This window comes from Pezoporus wallicus, unplaced genomic scaffold (genome assembly GCF_028554395.1).
Source record: "Pezoporus wallicus isolate ANWC-B61680 ecotype Strahan unplaced genomic scaffold, APGP_CSIRO_Pwel_v1 contig_6996, whole genome shotgun sequence".
Taxonomy (NCBI): domain Eukaryota; kingdom Metazoa; phylum Chordata; class Aves; order Psittaciformes; family Psittacidae; genus Pezoporus; species Pezoporus wallicus.
The window spans coordinates 33,699-53,180 of NW_026637899.1; the positions used below are offsets into that span (position 1 = coordinate 33,699).

Genomic DNA, 19,482 nt, shown 5'->3' on the forward strand with positions numbered 1-19,482 from the left:
TGTCTATGTGAGCCCTTTAAATCTTTCAACTGACATTTCTAAGTTTAGCACTCTTAAGATTTGTTTGCATTTCAGATATTCAGGAGTTCTCATTTACCTTGAAGAGTGTAGCTTTTTCAGGGATTATTCCTTTAATTTTCACCTGAGGTTCCAGAGGGAGTGGAATAAGTTCCATATCTGCTAAATTCATCTTTTCGTTATCTGCTAACAATGCCTGAAGTCTCTCATTCTAAGAGAATAAAAGAACGAAAACTTTTTTTTTAACAAACAAACAAAATCCAAGCCAAAACAAAATCACCTACTGGGTATATATGAATAGTTTAAAATTCTTTTAACAAAGGATGCCTTATGATTATTCAATGTATCTAATTCTTTAATCTTCTGAAGAATCAAAGTTTCATTCTTAAAATCCAATGAAATAAAAATTCTCTATGTGCAATAATCTGAATAAGGAAACAGATATTCCAGCTACTTTGAGTACAGTCAAACAATTTTACAAGTGCCAGGTACAACAGTCTTACAAAAACTTATTTCTAAACTGCCTGCATAAGTAGTGGGATAATTTGGTTTCCATACCAGCATCAAATATGATTCTTTGATTCTTTTTCAGCAATTTGATTCAGGTCTGATCCTTTAAATCCCTGAACTCATGTTTGTTGGTGATACCTTACCACCAATAAACCAAACAGCCAACAGCTTGCACAGATCTGATTTCAGGGCTTGCTTTATATTCCTGTACCTGTAGTTACCAGAAATACAACAATTTTCAAGTACTTCAACCTTGGTGTCCCACACAATAAAGGCCAAATTCATTTAAGTCTCTAGTCTTTTCCCCTGCTGAACGTAACAGGCATAACTGGACAGCAATGTAGTCTTCTACTGTTAGGAACAGTTCTAGTGATCAATTACTGCTAGCTAGATTTACAAAAAAACAAACAAAAAACAAATCTCACAAAAAAAAAAAAAATCCAAACAAAAATAACCCCCAAAACCCCCAAACCCTGAAAAAGCTTACCATGTGTTTCTTGGTTTTACAGAAATATCCTAGCAATTACAAAAGGATAGATGACAGAATGCTACCAGTGTTGCACAAGCGGGAAATTTTCTTACAAACTGAAAATTCCTCCTCCTCTTTTAGTGATTAGACCTTTATTACTTAGACATACAGCATTCACAAAAAGATGCAATGCTTAGGTGTTTCATTTTCCTGCACAAATATACCCCACAGGTTTAAAGAAAGAAGGTGACATAATTAATTACACTGAAAAAAATCTGTATTTAAAAGTATTAATGTGTGTCAGAAGAAAATATGTTAACAGAAATCCCACTGGTGTTCCTGCTTCTTCCCTATATCCATCTGTCAAATTCACTTAAAATGCACTAGAAATCCTTTTCATCAAGATCCAACAGAAGACAAAATTTTGCTAATCATATTCCTAATAATAAAAGTAGTTTTGTTGCTCCTGGAACAAATGAAATCTTGCTGCTAGACAAATTTCATTATCTGTCCTGGCATAATACTCACATCACATTAACCTCTGCTACCTTCCTATGTCTCCTACAACTTGTTCACCGTTATATCATCAACAATTCAATTTTTTGTCCTATCTTCCTTTTGCCAAATTATCCAAGACTTTCCCAAGGGCCTGTTTCACATCTATAAACTTTCAGAACACTTTAGAACTTTAACTTATTTAAACCTCTACAAAGTCTGTTTAAAATTAGCTGAAATTATTATAAGATAGATAGACATCTCTTACAAATCTTGGTGCTAAGAATTTTTAGTGAAAGGCTAACATTCCTATTGTCAAATTCTAGACAGAGATAAGTTTTCCACTCCTATAGTTACCTTTTTCTTACGATTTCCACTTTCACGCTGCACTGCTTTCATTACATGAACTAGCCGATCCACAAATGTCTGCTGGGCTGCTAACAGCGAACGCATAACTCTGACAGACTTATCACCCTAAGTGAATTAGAAGAAACAAAATTATTTCTTTGTTCTGTCATTATTTTATCTAGAAATTATTCCTTTATCCTTGGGCCTTTGGGCTTTTAAGAGGTAAATGAATAATGATCAATTTCCTGTCAATTCAAAAGAGATTTTTTTGTAAAGCACAATCAGAATCGCTGTAGCTAGCAATCAGTTATCTGACCTACAAGGACACTTCAATTTGCATCAACAATTTCAGTGGTGAACAGTCATGCATTAGAAACCTTATTCACATAGCCAAAATAAGTTGGGGAGGATAAGCACACGGAATATTCTTACTGTGGTATAAGAGAAAGATTTGAGTAATGTTCCTAAAATCAGAATTCACATGAAGTGTGAGATACACAAATCTGCACATCTGCTATAAATTATAGCTTGCAATTCACCAAAGGATCTCGGTTTTGTTTAGTTTCATACTCCCTGCTGCTCTGGCACCCTCTGCTGCCAATACACAGAACAACACTGTGAACTATAAAGTAAGGTCTCAGTTTGTCTCAATTTTCACTGCAATGAGAAGTGCTTCCAACAAAGAAATAGTAAATAAAAAATAGGCTAATTACACAATGCAGAGGATTTACTAACAGAACCAGTAAAACAGATGAAATTTCTCAATGCATGTTAAGTTTCTTTTTTCAGTAGTTTGATTTATAAAAAAAAACACAAACTCAAAATTCAAGCAGAAATGGAAGCCGTTTCAAAATTTCAATACCTATGATTTAAAATCCTGACACACTCCTAGACACACATGTCTTTTTAAAGAATGACTATCCCAAACTGCTGTGTATTTCCTTACACAAAGCCATTACCTTCAGCAAAGCCTGACTAAATCTTCTCATCACATTTAAGTACATTTCATGCGTCTTTGGGTCCCTCTGCTGAGTGTCTTGGTCTTCACACTCCACTATTACATACCTGCAGCATAAAAACAACCCAAGTTATCACAGAATCACAGAATCCCAAGGGTTGGAAGGGACCTCAAAAGATCAGCTAGTCCAACCCCCCTGCAAGAGCAGGGTAACCTAGAGTACATCACACAGGAACTTGTCCAGGCGGGCCTTGAATATCTCCAAAGTAGGAGACTCCGCAACCCCCCTGGCAACCCTTTCCAGTGCTCTGTCACTCTCACAGTAAAGAAACCTTTCCTAATGTTCACATGGAACCTCCTATGCTCCAGTTTACACCCATTGCCCCTTGTCCTATCACTGGACATCACTGAAAAAAACCTAGCTCCATCATCCTGACATTCACTCTTTATATATTTGTAAACACTGATGAGGTCACCCCTCAGTCTCCTCTTCTCCAAGCTAAAGAGACCCAGCTCCCTCAGCCTCTCCTCATAAGGGAGATGTTCCACTCCCTTAATCATCTTTGTGGCTCTAAATTATGCTATATTCTGGTGCAACTTGAGTAAAATACAGCAGTCCTGTTTCATAGGCCTGGAACTAAAAATAAAGTTGATCTTTGAATGATATCTCAACTGACAGATGAACTCGCTAATTGCATAGTCACAAATTCTCACTTGGCTCAGGAGAGCTTATCAAGGTTTCTGAGACTTTTCACTTACAGTAAGGTAGCATTGCTCAAACACAACAAGTCAGAAGTCCAAATCATAAGAACATTCTAACCAAGCAGCTGGTTGGAGGAACAGGCACTGCACTGTGCTACTACCCTCTACATAAGGTGGCTGCAAAACCAAGAAGAATTTTACTCTATTCCCTATTTTACCATTATCAATGGTGGAAGCTACAGTATTGGTCCTGAAGCAGCTCTGAGAGACTGCATTGCAAAATAATATTCCTAAAATAATGATCCAGGTACAAAATTTAAATGGTACAATTTGGGACAGTTATACTGAAAATTTGACATGTTAAGCAGTTTTTTGGAATCCTTTTGTTCTTATTTCTCCTTGCAGCACTGAGAAGCAAAAAGTAGCTATGCATGGAAAGTCTTTCTGTTGTTAAGTCCACCTCCTAGTACTACCCAGTAAAAATGTACAATCTCACTATTAAAAAAAAGGAAGAAATTACCAAGTCAGTCAATTTTCAAACATAGCATTTGGATTTAAAAGTGATTCTACATATTCAAACACACTTGGACTTTATGCTGACAGCCAGAATTACCCTTTCTTTATGCACCTGTGCAGAATTTCTTTGCAACTGAATAATTACTGGACAAGATTAGAGATCTGCCATTCACACCTGATCAGATTTGAGTAATCTTACTTACAACTACAAAATACATTAAATAAATTAAAACAAGGAATATGTAATTCCATTAGTTTTATCTCAACAAAATCTGTAACTAACGTTTACTTCTTTGCTAATATATTTGTGTACACCATTCCCCCACTAAAATGAGAGAATCAGATTGCAGTAATGTGTATATAAGCCTATATTTACAAAGTCTGTGGACCAAACCGTAATTCATTACTTCCTGTTTTCCCTGAAACATGCCACTTTCGTCTTCATTTGTTAAAAAGCCCTAGGCAGTTTCTCAAAGCTATCTTGGAACAAGGAGTAAGAGTAATGCTTCAAACTTGGATAGGTGCCTCATGTATCTGAAGAGGAGACAGAAAAATGCAGTAGCACTGACTTCTGTAGCCACTGTTAAAGTATAAGGATAGGACAACTTTGCAATGACAAGGGAATGAGCAGGAAGTTTGATTTACAAGGGTTATTGTACTTTTTCCACTAATTATTTTAGGTGCGTGTCATGTCTGGATAAGTTGAAACACGCAATTGATCAGCAGTCAAGAGGATTTATGGCTACAACAGCTCAAACAGTGGCTGCGACATTTGTATTTTGTCACTGAGAAATTGAGATGTCTGGAAAGAAAACAAAGAATAAATTGACTGCAGTTTTTGATTGGGGGGGGGGGCTGTTTGGTTTGGGCTTTGTTTGTTTTTTTGCATATTTTTTTGTTTGCTTATTTTTTAAGTGGTAAGAAAGAAACTTCAGAATTCTGTATGTCTGAACTTTCTGTAGACTGAATGTCTGAGACACTGCTGAAATGCAAGTGCACAGTTTCTATCAATGAGGTAGAAAAAAGCTAACACTTATCTTAATGATACCTTAATGATGAATATTTGACTAGATCAAGCATTTGGTGTCTACCCACATCAACTGATCCTGCAATTATTCTAACCATTTCAACTTAATAGGACTTTTTTCTGAAGCCAAATACTACCTTTGGCCACTGCAGTACACTCAGGGACTGTAGTAAAGTTGTGCACTTGAGTATCTTAAATGTAAGCTACTAAAAAAGTAATAAAATAATAAAACTTAAGACATTCATAAGAGGAATCACTCTCAGGATATGCTAGGATTCCTCTAGGAATTTTATAAAAATAGTTTGGTAGGTTTACATCACATACCATACTCCATTCCCAATTCATAACTTATGTGTAGCTAATACAGCACACTAACATATGATCACATGTATTAACATTTTTAATTATTAAATACATCTACAAAGGATACAAGTGAGAATCATTTGACTTTGGTGCCTTCTACATGGCTAAACTTAAGCTCTCTATGCTAAAATACATGTGTATATACAAGTAAATAGCTGTATATGTTGTGTATATACATATGTGTCTGCACATTTATATACATAAAAACACACTTTCAGAGTACAAGTCTCTTCATCTCAGCTTTCTTCAAAAAGAGAATCCCTGTGTGCAAATGCTTACTCAGGAAGCAGGCCGATGACTAATTTAGGCACCTGCTTCAACTCTGAAACCACTGAAGTGAGTCAAGATCCTTAGCTATGTAATCTTAGCTGTCCACTATCTAGATGAACTACGTGCTTCTAAAGTTTCCCTTAAGAAAGCACACATCCGCAATGACATATTGTGCTCATAATATAACCATAAATGGAATCTAAAAAAAAAAATTAGCAGAAAAAAATTAGTGCTTTATGAATCTTCAGAAAATACACTCTTGACTGTGTGTAAAGTGCAAAACTTCAATATTCTAGCCAACACCGTCAAAAACTATAAACACAAACCAAGCAGAAAAGCAGAGCATATGATGAACTTTATCTCCTCCCCACCATCATAAACAATTTCAGTGACACCTTACAAACTACAATTAATTTTGTTTTTTTTTATATAAAGGTGTACTTAATGCACTATAAATCACCTTCCTTTGTCTAAGAGTACAGCTTATTTGTGCATTTTAAAAAAACAACCCTCCTTTTACTAACTATTCTCTTCAAACGCATATTGTTTTAAATCTACTGCTTCATCCTGAGAGAAACTGAGATTCTCAGGTTCTCAAGACAGGTCATGTTTTGCTGTGCATAACAGCTTTGATTTCAGTTAGATATTGATATAGTATGGCTAGTTTCTAACATACCAGTACAAGTAGTTTGCCAACGTGGAATTTTTGCATGCCCGTGATATCAAGAAAGTGCAAAGGTCTTGCTGGAAGAGATTTAAGAGAAGTAAAATTAAGTTACAAAGAAATCTAAGTACTTCAGAGAGTGAGAGAGTAAAGGAAAAAACCCAAAATAAATGCAGTGAGTTCTGAGAGATCCATTCCCTTCTAAAATCTGAATCCAATCCAACCTAGTATCTAAATCATTATTTACCTTTAGTATTACTCCAAATCCAGCAACAACACTATAAGTAAAAAAAAGTCTGCTATTGCAGTAATATAGGTATTAACATGTTAAAGGTATATGTTGTTCTCCAACAATAAACTTTTAATGTTACATTTGTCCTTATAATACATTACACTTCCCTCCTATGCAATTATCCCTTGCTGTAAGATTCAATCCTAAAACAGATTTACTACCCCATTTTGCATCCAGAAAACCCTTCAAGATGTTCTGCATTTTAATGTGAAGAAAAAGCTGCATAGAGGATATATAGCATTTAGCTGTTTTTCAATGTTTAATATCCCAACTAACAAGAAATCTGTGTGTCATTACTGATATGCTCAATTTGAGGTTTATCTTCTCTGCAGTACTGAGACCCTCTAGTTGCATTCTTATTACTTTTCTACTTGTGGTATAAATTTAGTATAATCCTTGGCAGATGTAAATCAACACAGTGCTACATTGGAGTTCAATAAAGATGATACCAGTGTGAAATAATATGCCTACAGAAAGAACAAATTGCGGAAATGAAAACTTTTGGATACCTGTTTTCCAGTAAAAAAAGCTGCTTTAAAACACCTCAAACACATGCAATTGTTAGTGTCTAATCAGCATATGACAGACTTTCCAGTAATTTTCTCCTTTAAAGGAGAGTACTGAGTACTTTAATTTTGTGAAAAATGCAATGACCAGTCCCCCAGTTTTGGATAGTGTGACCATGTACATAAATAGATGGCTTGTAACATTTTCTTAGCATTTTGTTTACATTTGTGTTCTATGAGCGCTTTAAGTACTCAGCGGTAGAAAGATCTAAACATTCACAAACAAATTCTAGTACCAGGTCACTAAGTATCAAAAACACAAGGTAAAGCACTTGACTTACATCGAGGTTTTCATTATCTGCAAGCTCCTTTGTCTTAGAAGTAAGAGGTGGTGAGGACACAGGTGGAACAGGACTCATTATCTGGGAACTACATAAAGCAAAACATAATTGGCATGACTCAAAGTTCTTGCTTGGAATGCATTTCACTTCCACAGCACACTAAACTCAGGAAACTGGAAGTATATTTGAAAGTATTATCTCAACCCTCTTTCAGAACAAACTGCATGAATAGCAACTTTGAAAGCTGCAATTCCTGAAAACAGCAAAAAAAAAAAAATCTGTGCCTGGATAGCTACAAAGCTTATGGCTGTGAAGGATGTTCACCTTACATCAAACTTTGCATTTTGTTTCATCTTCCATAAAAGATAAGCAGACATAGATTGGAATTCAACAAATCGGCATTTTCAGGATAAGCTTTTCTTAAATGTTCTTCAGATGAAATTGCTAATACACAACACCTGCAAGCACTCGTCTCTGGAATGCAATTACAGATAATAGAGTAGACAAACCCAGTGCTTGCAAGGCAGAATTACCAGACAGTAAATTTACCTGAAAGGAAGTAATCAAACAGCTCTACTAATGTCTAAGTGTGATTGCAGCCTTAAGATACAGCATATATCCCAGGACACCCACTCTACAGCTTAGCAGCAAGATCAATGAAAAGCAGTATAACTTGTAATAAAAAAAAGTATACCCTAGTGATACAAACGATTGCACACTCAGGCTTAAAAACACAAATCCTGGAAATTTTTATTAAATATTCACAGAAGACTTTGGTTAACCGAGTTTGTTTGCACGTTAATATTAATTAGATATTTCAGCCTTTCTTTTGGGTTCCTGCAAGAATAAAGACTGTGCTCCCAAGCTCCTTCAGGGTCACAGGACTCTCCCTACACCTTTTGCAGGAGCAGGAAAAAAAGTCTTTCCGTATTAGACTGATGAGATTTTTAGATCCATAGTCTTTAATGAAAGTAGGAAGTGGAGCCTCATACAATTTCATTGAAGACATCCTAGCTTTTTCAAGGACAAAAGGAAGCAATGCCAGTGTTCTTCCTGGACTTCAGAAGTTGTCAGGAAGGTCAAGTGCCACAACTTCAAGATTAAGAACGTTTGCTCTGTAAATTATATGCAGCCAGGAAATACATTCTGTGAAATTTGAACGGTTAATTTTTTGTCACCACTTCCAATTACAAAATAGGATGCTGAATATGCAATGATCTCTAAAAAGAAGAAAGATCTTGAGTACTTACAATGTAACATGTTTCTGCTATTTTATTGGAAATCTAAGTTTCTTACCTGTCTATTTCTGCACCATTAGTTCCAGATGTTGTCATGCTTTCTGACACTGAACCTTGACTATCCCTTTTGCTAGGTTCCAGTCCATTCTTTATGTCATCAAAGTTCTCATATTTCAGTGCCTGTACTAACTGCAGCAGGTACATCAGCAAATCCTCATGGAGATAAAAAAAAGAGAATTGAGGGGGTCAGTCAAAGCAGACCCCCCCCCTCTGCAAAGCAGCAGAGGGGGTCAGACAAAGAAGAAAGTTTTGCTTTCTATAAGCAAAACTTATAGAAAAACTTGAGTCAGGCTTTAGTGACCTATAAAGAAATGGAAATTAGGGTCTTCCTCGAAAGCAATATACAATAGAAAAACTGGCATAGGATGGATGGTGTTTGGCTCCCAAAAGATACTGAACTATCACACTACTATTTTTGTGTTACTCAAAAATATTTTGTGTTATGTGGTACATGCTATTAAGTAAGTATTTAGGTGCAATTATGACCTACAATATTCTCTTTAGTTAAGGTGCCCTACTTGCTTTCAGCAGCCAAAAATAAACCTTTAAATAAATGAAATAAATTTGCTCCTTCTACTATAAGTTGCCATCAAAAGTTTCATAAAAGGTACATTTTTAAAGTCAAAGCAGTATGACCTTGGCTACTGAAGAAGGCTTGCAAAAATTATATATTCTTATGCTCCCTATTTTAAACTCTGTTGATTGCCAAGGATTCAACAGTTGCAGTAATATATTCAGAGTATTTTTTTCCTACTGTCAAAAAAAAAAAAACTATATAGGTAATTAAAATTCAACAGATTAGCATCTATTAAGTGGGCTCAACTTAAAAATCACAGCTTATCATATTCTAATCAGTATACAATTAGAAAGACCTTATTCCTACAGATGCTTTTCCACTCACTTCCTTCAGCTAAAAGAGTATGATGATATACTGCTTCAATTTACCAGGTGGATTTGTTGGAAATCTTTTAGTAGACTATTTGAGTTCAAAGCACTTCTATGCAGGTTAATATTCAAAATTTATCACTTGTTTCTGGGGAGAACATATGGCTGTTTCACCTTGTCTGACAAACCCAGCTATCACTGGCTGTTCACACTAAGAAAATTATCAACTGAGTGCCACTTAATAATGTGAAGACTTTGCTCCATAAAAAGCTTACAGTAAATAGCATCACAGTGATTTTTTTTTCATTTTTAAATCACTATCATTCACTTCAATGCCTTAAAAAGTAGCAAATATTTCAAGTACTCAGTGAGACTAAAAATCCTGATACCAGCTGACTTTCACATGTACCAACAGACCAATGAGTACCTCATCATCAGCCTGTTGAAGCCTGGCGACAGCATAGCGCCGAACTGTTGGATTGGAGAAGTGAGATGACAGAAGTTCTAGAGAATCTTCCACATCCATGGGCTTCCATTTGCCCAGCAGCTCCAGCGCTTGCTTTGCTTCCTGTGGTAGGTCCCAGTTGACACATTTTAAGAACTTTGTCAAAGCCTAAAGAGGAAAAGATTGGAGAATTCATCAGTGAAAAAGCCAGGCTAAAGAGTCAATTTCAGAAATTAACATTTCACATTAAGAACTAGATTCAGACTATACTTATATAAAAGCACAGGCCTAGGGAACCTTACCGATGTAAGTGACAATACAATATTGGATCGTTTTAATATGCCCCAAAACACTGCAGGTGAGCTATCTTCTAACTAAAATGTAAAGTCAATGGTTACTAACCTACCACAATTACCACTACATCAAAAGTGCCCACTGCTGGGAGATTATCAATTATTCAATTTACTTTGGTCTTTTGGTGTGCTGCTACTTATTCTGGTCACACTAATCCTTGTCCAAAAGGGATGAAGAAGCTCCTCTAAGTTTTTTTCTTTGCTGAAGACAAAATTGGCAACACTGGTATTTTGAGCTGATAGTGTTTTGTATAAAGACCCCTGTAGTAATAGCCAGTTTACATTATTTATGAGGGAAAATGTTTTAAATTGGTAACACGATAGAAGAAGTTAAAATAATCTTGATTAGCTTCTAAGACGCTGAAGCTCTGTATCTCTGCAAGGACAGGTCATTGTAGCAAGTGCCAGATGAAGCCCCCCTTGCATTAATAAGTCCTCTTAAATCATTCAACTTACCTTTTCCTGATTAGTAAGGTAATATCTGAATTTCCAAACTAGGTCCTGTTCCTCATACGTTAGCTGCTTTGTTGGTGGATAACTCACTATGATCTATTAGGTACACAGTCAGAAAGTCAGTTTAAAAACATGAACAGATACAATTAACAAGTTAAAAGATTACACAGTGACAAAGCACAACACTGAAAACACACAAAAATAATTGGGGAAAAAAAAAGGCTTTCCAACAACAAAATGTCTGCATGCTATCATGATGATGCTCCTCAGTTGTGTAGCTGATTAAACTGGCAGTGTAGGCAAATACAGTTACTCTAAGACCATTAACACTTTCATGAGATGTGCACAATAAGCATTCTTATGCCTTCTGAACTGTTTTCCAAAAAAATGAGCATGTACCTTCTGCTCCTTTCTGAGCTGGATCCATCTAATTACTTTTAAGATGCACTTAACATTTCTTCATTAATAACTTTCTATCAACTAAAACAGACTGTATTTTCCTTAAACTGCTATCATAAATTAATACCAACTTACCTAACGAAACTCAATTTAGCCATCACATGACTGACTTACATTGAGCTGATCTCGTGTAGCTGCATTAGGCTTCAGATCATGATCAGAAGGTCCACTTCTTAAACTTCGAGCAAGCTTGTGATGTTTGCTTTCTACTAAGTTCTCCTAAATGCAGAAGGTAAGTCAGTATCTATAACAACTTAAACTCCAGAGGAAAATCAGTATTGAAATAAAACCAGCTAGCAAAGATTCACCAGTATCTTGAATAACGCATAGTAATTAAAATTCACACCTAAAACTAGAGAGTCTTCTGGATTTTCTGTTTTGTTGCTGTAGAGAAACTCTGTCAATAACATGTGGAGGGTTGTTGGGGACTTTGAGGTTTTTGTTTTGGGGTTTGTTTTTTTTTTACTTCACACAATTTACAAACCTTGTCTTTTGGAGAACTGCTGCAAAATTTAAGCGTTTCAGTTAACACATCTGTGATTTCAACAGCACTCAAACCTGCTAGCCACTGACATTTTTTAGGAAGTTTGCACTATAAAGCTTTGTATGCAAGAAAAACGCCTCAAAAAGTTTTCCCACTGTTAATACCATGTTAGCAACAGTAGGAGCCACAAGAGGAGCCACAGTGCCAACGAGACTTCAGCAGCCAAGGCAGTTTTCAGCATTGTCAAGACTTGCTCTTGCAGTGTTAGATTACACAGTGCTCAAACAGTGTTGCCAGTAGAAGCCCACTTACATTAAGGTTCCCAAAGCTGCCAATACCAGTTCCACTGAATTGGCATCCACAATAATGGAAATCTTTTCTAGAACTGTACTTAGGCACTGTCTACACAAAAGACAACATACAAGAGAGTATAGGGAGAAAATATTTTAACAGACAAAGTGACCAAGACTTACTACACCATCCTCTAAGTTTCTTTCCTTCACCTCCCTATATACCCACCCTCTGACCTCTTTTGCCAACAATCCCCCTTTCTCTGCTTTCCTCAGAAGCAAGCACATTAGGTATGGGAAGGAGAAGATGAACATAAGCATTTAATTAATTCTTGTATTTTAATCTAGCAGCAGCAGAAAAAAAAATTAAATAGAAAAAGTCAAACTCATTGATATTTCTTAACTGGTCAAATACATCTTTCCACTGGAGTTTTAAAATACTTAAGACAGCAATACAGGCAAGTTTTTGAAACTAGCAAAATATTACAATACAGATTGTACTACATGGAGCATACTTACCATTGACATCTGGGGATCTGGAATCTTAACAATCTCAGAATTTGTTAAAATTGGAGACAACTCATCACCGTCCTGAATAACAAACAGTTACAGACATATTAAACATCTCAATTTCTAGGAAAAAACCCTGAACATGACATATTACTTCATTGTAAAGTATATGACAGTGAAAGAATGGTGCAACTGCACCTTGCTGAGTTTTGACTGTTACAAAGGGGAGAACAGAAAATAAGAAACTGATTCTTTTTCTTGTTAGTTTTTGTCAAATGGTAAATAATGTGGCAAGACAGATGAAAGTTCATCCGAGGAGACACAGTTTGGCAACTTGCCACCATGCTGACACATAGATGAGTGAAGGAATCATCATGCAATTATCATGCAAATGTGTGTCTCTCCAACATGAGCTCCACATAGAGCATGACAGTCTCCTCTAGAAAGTCAAGCTCTGCTGCTTTGCAGCACTATGACAGAAGCCCACAGGTTTCCCTTAGGCAAGTCTAATCTGCTGCTGCACAGAGAAAGGGAGAAGCTGTATGTTTCCTGTTTGAACCAGGCATAAGGAAAAAATACAAAGCCTGACACATGACAAAAGAGCAACTCTGTTTCCATCTTCCAGTCACACGCAGCAGTTCGGTTTTGTTCCTTTTTTTTTACCTTAGAAGCGTAATTCAGCATTAATTGACACCATCTACGGAAGAATATTTCATTTAAAAACGATATAAAAACAGTAGAACAGAAAAGCAACAAGACATCACCAGCGCAGTATGTGCTATGCTGTATTTATACTTAGTCTGTTCTCTCTTATTTTGGAGAAAATTCCACTTCAGAATAAAGCTTACCGACATTTCCTACAAAAATATAAGTTTGAGGTAATTTACTCAGGTTTGCTTCCACCCCCATACTCCTTTTTTCTCCCTATTGCTTTTCCAATCACATATGCCTCCTGGGATGGCTTTCCTTTTATACTTTTCAGAAGTAACTTTCAAAGAAGTAAGCAGCTTGTATTAAAGGAAAGAAAAGAATCATTCATCACCAATGGGACACAGGAATAAAAACTGCCAGAATTTTTCTTTCTACATAAATTTTGTGTTGCTGCCTACAGCTAAAGATCTCTTATTATTAAAATGCATATTCAGGAAGACACTCCTATTACATTTACTAGTGCGCTATGCCCTCCTGAAGTAAAAATTTTACAGCCAAATAATGACGGAAACTACACTCACAACCCTCCTATTTAAGGGAAATATGCATAAAATCTGGCTGTGGCTGCCAGAACATGAGCAGGATTGCTTTTCCTATCAGTCTTTAAAACGGGTATCCATACAAACACTGAAGAGGACAGAGAGGGCATTAGCTTACAGTTTCCCCATTTTAAAACTACACTGCCTAAATAACAAACTTAGCTCTGATGTAATTGTATAGAATGTGCAAACCTCATTACATTCAACCAGGCCAAGTGCAAGATGCTGCATCTGGTTGGGGCAATCCAAAGCACAAATACAGCCTGTGGGGAGAACGGACTGAGAGCAGCCCTGAGGAGAAGGACTTGGGGGTGTTGGGTGATGAGACACTTAAGCCCAGAACCCCTTTGTGTGCTGGGCTGCATTCCCCCAGTCTGAGCTGCAGTTGAGGTGCTCCGAGGAGAACCATCCCCCCGCCCCTTTGCCAGTTCTGGTCCAGCCCTGGGGCAACAGCACAAGAGGGAGGTGGAGCTGTTGGAGCAAGTCCAGAGGAGGCCACAGAGATGCTGCAGGGCCGAGAGCAAGCACTCATGGGACAAGTCAATGCAGGACTCAACATTTTTAGAATGGACTATTTAACGAAATCCTCAAGAAGACACAATGCCATTAGTCTGCCTGTGAAGGACGTCAGTTGTTTAACTTCCCTTCCAATTAGATTAATATGCAGCTCTAATTCTCTGTCATACTTAGGAGATCATGACATGGATCATTGTGACCATGACCACACAAACTTACTAACTCATACCAATGCCTGAGCGTCAACTCTAAATTAGCACTTGAATTTGATCAACTGTGTGCTGTTGAAGTGTCTCTCTTGATCATCACCATGCAGTGAGTTTTCGTTCACATCATGGAAGTTTTAGAAATACGCAATAACCTCCAACAGCTAACAGTCATCCAGCAAATGGGACTTAGAATCACAGAATAGTTAGGGTTGGAAAGAACCTCAAGATCATCTAGTTCCAACCCGCCTGCCGTGGGCAGGGACACCTCACACTAAACCACGTCACCAAAGGCTCTCTACAACCTGGCCTTGAACACCGCCAGGGATGGAGCATTCACAACCTCCTGGGCAATCCATTCCAGTGCCTCACCACCCTTACAGTAAAGAACTTCTTCCTTATATCCAATCTAAACTTCCCCTGTTTAAGTTTTAACCCGTTACCCCTTGTCCTGTCACTACAGTCCCTAATGAACAGTCCCTCCCAGCATCCCTGTAGGCCCCCTTCAGATACTGGAAGGCTGCTATGAGGTCTCCATGCAGCCTTCTCTTCTCCAGGCTGAACAGCCCCAACTTTCTCAGCCTATCTTCATACGGGAGGTGCTCCAGTCCCCTGATCATCCTCGTGGCCCTCCTCTGGACTTGTTCCAACAGTTCCATGTCCTTTTTTTATGCTGAGGACACCAGAACTGCACACAATACTCCAAGTGAGGTCTCACAAGAGCAGAGTAGAGGGGCAGGATCACCTCTTTTGACCCACTGGTCACACTCCTTTTGATGCAGCCCAGGATATGGTTGGCTTTTTGGGCTGTGAGCGCACACTGAAGCCGGCTCATGTTCATTTTCTCATCAGCCAACACCCTCAAGTCCTCCTCCACAGGGCTGCTCTGAATCTCTTCTCTGCCCAACCTGTAGGTGTGGCTGGGTGTGACTTGACTAAAGCTAGTGCTAAGCTAGAGGGCCTTCAGTAACCTTTTCACTCTGTAAATCTTCTCCTCTTGGCTGCACTACTTGCTAACACAGCAATAACTTGAGATGTGATTTTGTCACTGGGAAACAACAACATCCATACTAAACAGCATTAACTGGCTTTATAGTACTATGTCACAGAGCTCTAGATTTATTTCACCACATTACGACCAGTGTGTGTGACTTATACAAATAACACAGTCCATTTAAGAAATTCAGAAAAATTTTCTGACCCAGTAAGATGGTTCTGCACTTTCCTGAAAATCAGTTTCAGAATATCAATTAACAAGGAGGTTCTATATATCTTATTCTTTAGTCAAAATACCGTTTCAAGTAATGCAAACGGCATCCAACTCCTTCCCCAGAAAAAGTAAATGAACACCCAATGCTGCAGACATTACATTTTCTTTTAAGCCATGAAAAAAGACTCTAGTAATTAGACTACCAACTTTTTAAATAAACTTGCAGTGCAACCGATATATCTATTCAAACAAAGGTTTCCCTTGAAATCTGCACAAAATCACATTATTGATAAATGCGGGTGTTATTTGCACCTGGAAAATGACACTGTTTTTTGTCTAAATGGAGCATTAGAAGCAATGTTCTCGATACTAGCAGAATGCTATCCTTCATGTCTTGAATGCTGTATTAAAATTAAGCTAACAGAGAACATGGAAAGAGCCATTGCCACTTCACTTCATTGTAATTGAATGTGGAGCCAAAGAATCTCAAATTCTATCAGCCACTGTTTAACAGGCTAGTTCTTCATAAACACTTGAAAACAAATTTATCAACAAAACTGTGACAAGTAATCTCCACTTCGACTATCGGTCACAGGCAGGTGACAACAGAACCTGCTTTCATTAGGCTCAATATACTGGATTGGTGATGCCAGATACGTAATTGAAGCATGACAGAACTGAGAAGATAGGCACTAATTTATGTACCGTTTCCTACTGCTGCCAGAAAAGGGTCAAGAACTTGCTGAAAAGCTACTTCATAACAACAAATCCCTCAAACTGCAGTTAGTTATAGCTTTAACATCTGCTACTGCACATTCAATGACTTTATTTCCACAAGAGCAGCCAATTCACAGTTATTTTCTTCCATACACTTTTAATATGCTTCAGAAGCATCTCCTGAAAGAAAGATGCATGCTTGAAGTCTGAATCTTCTTTCCTACACCTTGCACGTCTGCAAAACCATAATGATGACAAAAGAAGTTGCATGTGAAAATCAGGAATAATTCATCTATAATAGTATGTTTCTGAAGGCAAGGGAAAGAAATCATTTTCAGGATTGTCCCATTCAACTATAAAAGAGCCAATACAACATAAAGCCCCTCACTAGCCACACTTACGAGTCTGCACCTGTTGGAAGTTCAGCACCTTCTAATGTAAAAAGCTAGTGGTCAGTAAAGTGGTTTGACATTTTGACCATATTCTATTATACTCTCCAGGCACATATTTCCCTGATTTCCACATAAGTAAACAACTTTATTTTGTTTCATGGAGGAACCTAACACATTGTAGGCTTCATTATGATTTATAACACAAGCTCTGTAATAGCAATATCCTCCACAATAGCTGCTTCTGGGATAAGTGTCTAGAAGCACTATGAAACTACCCTAAAAACAAAGACTTGGAAAGGTGGGGAGAGGTCTCATTGTCAACTACAGTCCACGTAAAAAAAGGCTAGAGTTAACCTAGACATCTCCCTAAGGCACTTTTTCACCAAAATTACCAGTATCCAGGAAAAAAAAACAACCAAAAAATCCCACCTCAAATTTAAGAAAAAAGAGAACCAAACCACCCCCCCCCCCCAAAAAAAAAAAACAACAAAACACTGATGACCAATACCCCCCTACCCCAATTAATGAAAAAATCCCAAATCAAAACAGAAGCACACTTACATGATTCTCCCCCCCTCAAAACATATTGGGTACATTTGCCTCACATTGTGAGAGGAGACACCAAGTGCCACGTGGAACTACTATTTCCTCCAGTAGCATTACAACTGCAGCTACCACTATAGAAGACACATGGATGGAGTGTGGATGTCCACATGCATTATTTTTATATCATGTCTGCAAGACACAGCTCTTACAAGGGCCTGGAAAATCTCAAACAGCCACTCATTTTCATTATGACTTATAGCAATTTGAAAAACAATCTCAACAGTTTCTTTTATCGTGGCATCTCTGTTAAAATAAGTTCTAAGATTACTGTTGTTCAGTGACACATTAATTCAAAAAGCTAGATTAACAGCATTTAAACAGTTCTTTTTTCAAACATTCACAAGCTTTAACATGCAACAGATCAAACAGCTGAGGCAAATTCTGCTCTGTGCCTTCTCAGAACTTTTTGTGGAATCCTGCTTTCTGCAGAATCCTGCTTTTTGCATTTATTATAAATTTGCATTTGTATTTTCAGTACCTTCATAAAGAATCTTCAGTTAAATCAGAGTTCTTTTGTCCAGCTCAACTGTCAATGTTGTCACATACATAGTAATAACTGTAATCCATCTTCTGTTGCATTAATATAATGTGTACTGAGATTTTTTAACATTCTCAAAATGGATGCCTCATAAAGTTAGTGCCTCTGACCTCAACAGGTCTCCAGTCTCTTTTCCTACCTTCTCTTTCCCATAAAGTTGCACTTTCTGAATTCTTAGGAATCAATACATGCTGAATTTTTTAAAGACAATCACTGACAATTTTATTCTTTTTTTTAACCAGACTACAGATTTACTGCTTCTTCTATTTCAGTGGATCTTTCCACAACACACAGGTCCATAAAAGTACCAGTAATGCCACACTGATCTCTGTTAAGCTCAGTGTTAATCCTTCATTCCATTAAAGCTGAACTCATAAAAACCAATAAAGGCATTGCTTTGGAGATTTGTTTTGTTAACATGAAAATGCAAGACATTACAACCAAGTCTTTTACTTTACTTCCAAAGCGTTTTCAGCATGAAAGGCTAAACTTTTAAATCTGTTCATTTTAGAGCAAATGTTCACGAGCACAGCTCCTGTGCAAAGTTTTAATAACTTATTTTTTATAAAGTTACCGATCAATACAGGTACATTTCTTCCTGATACAAGACATAATTTTACGTACAGCTACTCCAAAAGTACTGCTGGGTAACCGAAAGAGCCATAAATCAAAAAGTTTTTAATCACTCACACTTATTAAATTCTGTGATCTTGAACTGTATTACATGAATGATTCACTTCTGCAATCTTGTTACATCTATACTATTTGATTTGTATGCACACAAACAGTTGCCAGTGACAGCTGTCTGCCACCATCCTGCAGAGGAATATTTCACCTCAGCAGAAAAACCCATCCATTTTAGATGCATATGCTGCTTTTTAAAGACGACCATAAAGCCTGCAAGGCGCATACCTTTTCGTAGTAAACTATTCCATATTCTTTATCATCACACTTGACGCAACGGAATTCAATCATCAGGTACATAAAATTAGAACTTCGCTTTTCCCTCTGAGAAGAGAACCAACACAGGTGTGTATCATGTATTAAAGTGCATCAATCTTCAGCGTCCTCAGCACAGCTATTACCCTACTTCCTTTGTGCTATAACTGATTAATTAGATTATCAGTTGTTGAATAACTGCTACTACTTCAGACCACATCACCTTCTTCCTGACATTCTTACTTCCTTATATTTCTACTTCATGATACATATCCATATGTAACAGATAAAACCACACTGTTTTCATCAGCAACTTGTGGCTGTAGACTGAAGGTTTGAAAGAAGGCAATGAAGAATAACCAGATGACAGCTGGGGGTTTTGTGTGTGATTTAAAAAATCATTACACACAATTATGTGTATAAGGGTCAAAAATCAGAAGACAAAATACCAG

General features: G+C 37.2%; 1 protein-coding gene across 4 annotated transcripts in view; it reads right to left on the reverse strand.

The window, feature by feature from the left end:
• The window catches only part of PIK3C3 (phosphatidylinositol 3-kinase catalytic subunit type 3), a 52,611-nt gene that overhangs the window by 21,148 nt on the left and 11,981 nt on the right, over positions 1–19,482 (reverse strand). For 3 of the 4 annotated variants that reach the window (XR_008972035.1, XM_057408122.1, XM_057408120.1), the window contains exons 6-17: positions 19,004–19,099; positions 12,666–12,737; positions 12,169–12,258; positions 11,487–11,591; positions 10,917–11,009; positions 10,090–10,275; positions 8,776–8,930; positions 7,480–7,567; positions 6,353–6,420; positions 2,800–2,905; positions 1,850–1,966; positions 98–229 (exon numbers count right to left, since the gene is read on the reverse strand). Coding sequence is in view for 3 of the 4 variants with exons in the window: in XM_057408122.1 (XP_057264105.1) it covers positions 98–229; positions 1,850–1,966; positions 2,800–2,905; positions 6,353–6,420; positions 7,480–7,567; positions 8,776–8,930; positions 10,090–10,275; positions 10,917–11,009; positions 11,487–11,591; positions 12,169–12,258; positions 12,666–12,737; positions 19,004–19,099 (1,308 nt within the window). In the remaining variant the exon portion in view is untranslated. The remainder of the gene's footprint in view (positions 1–97; positions 230–1,849; positions 1,967–2,799; positions 2,906–6,352; positions 6,421–7,479; positions 7,568–8,775; positions 8,931–10,089; positions 10,276–10,916; positions 11,010–11,486; positions 11,592–12,168; positions 12,259–12,665; positions 12,738–19,003; positions 19,100–19,482) is intronic. The other variant, XM_057408121.1, reaches the window with a different exon arrangement.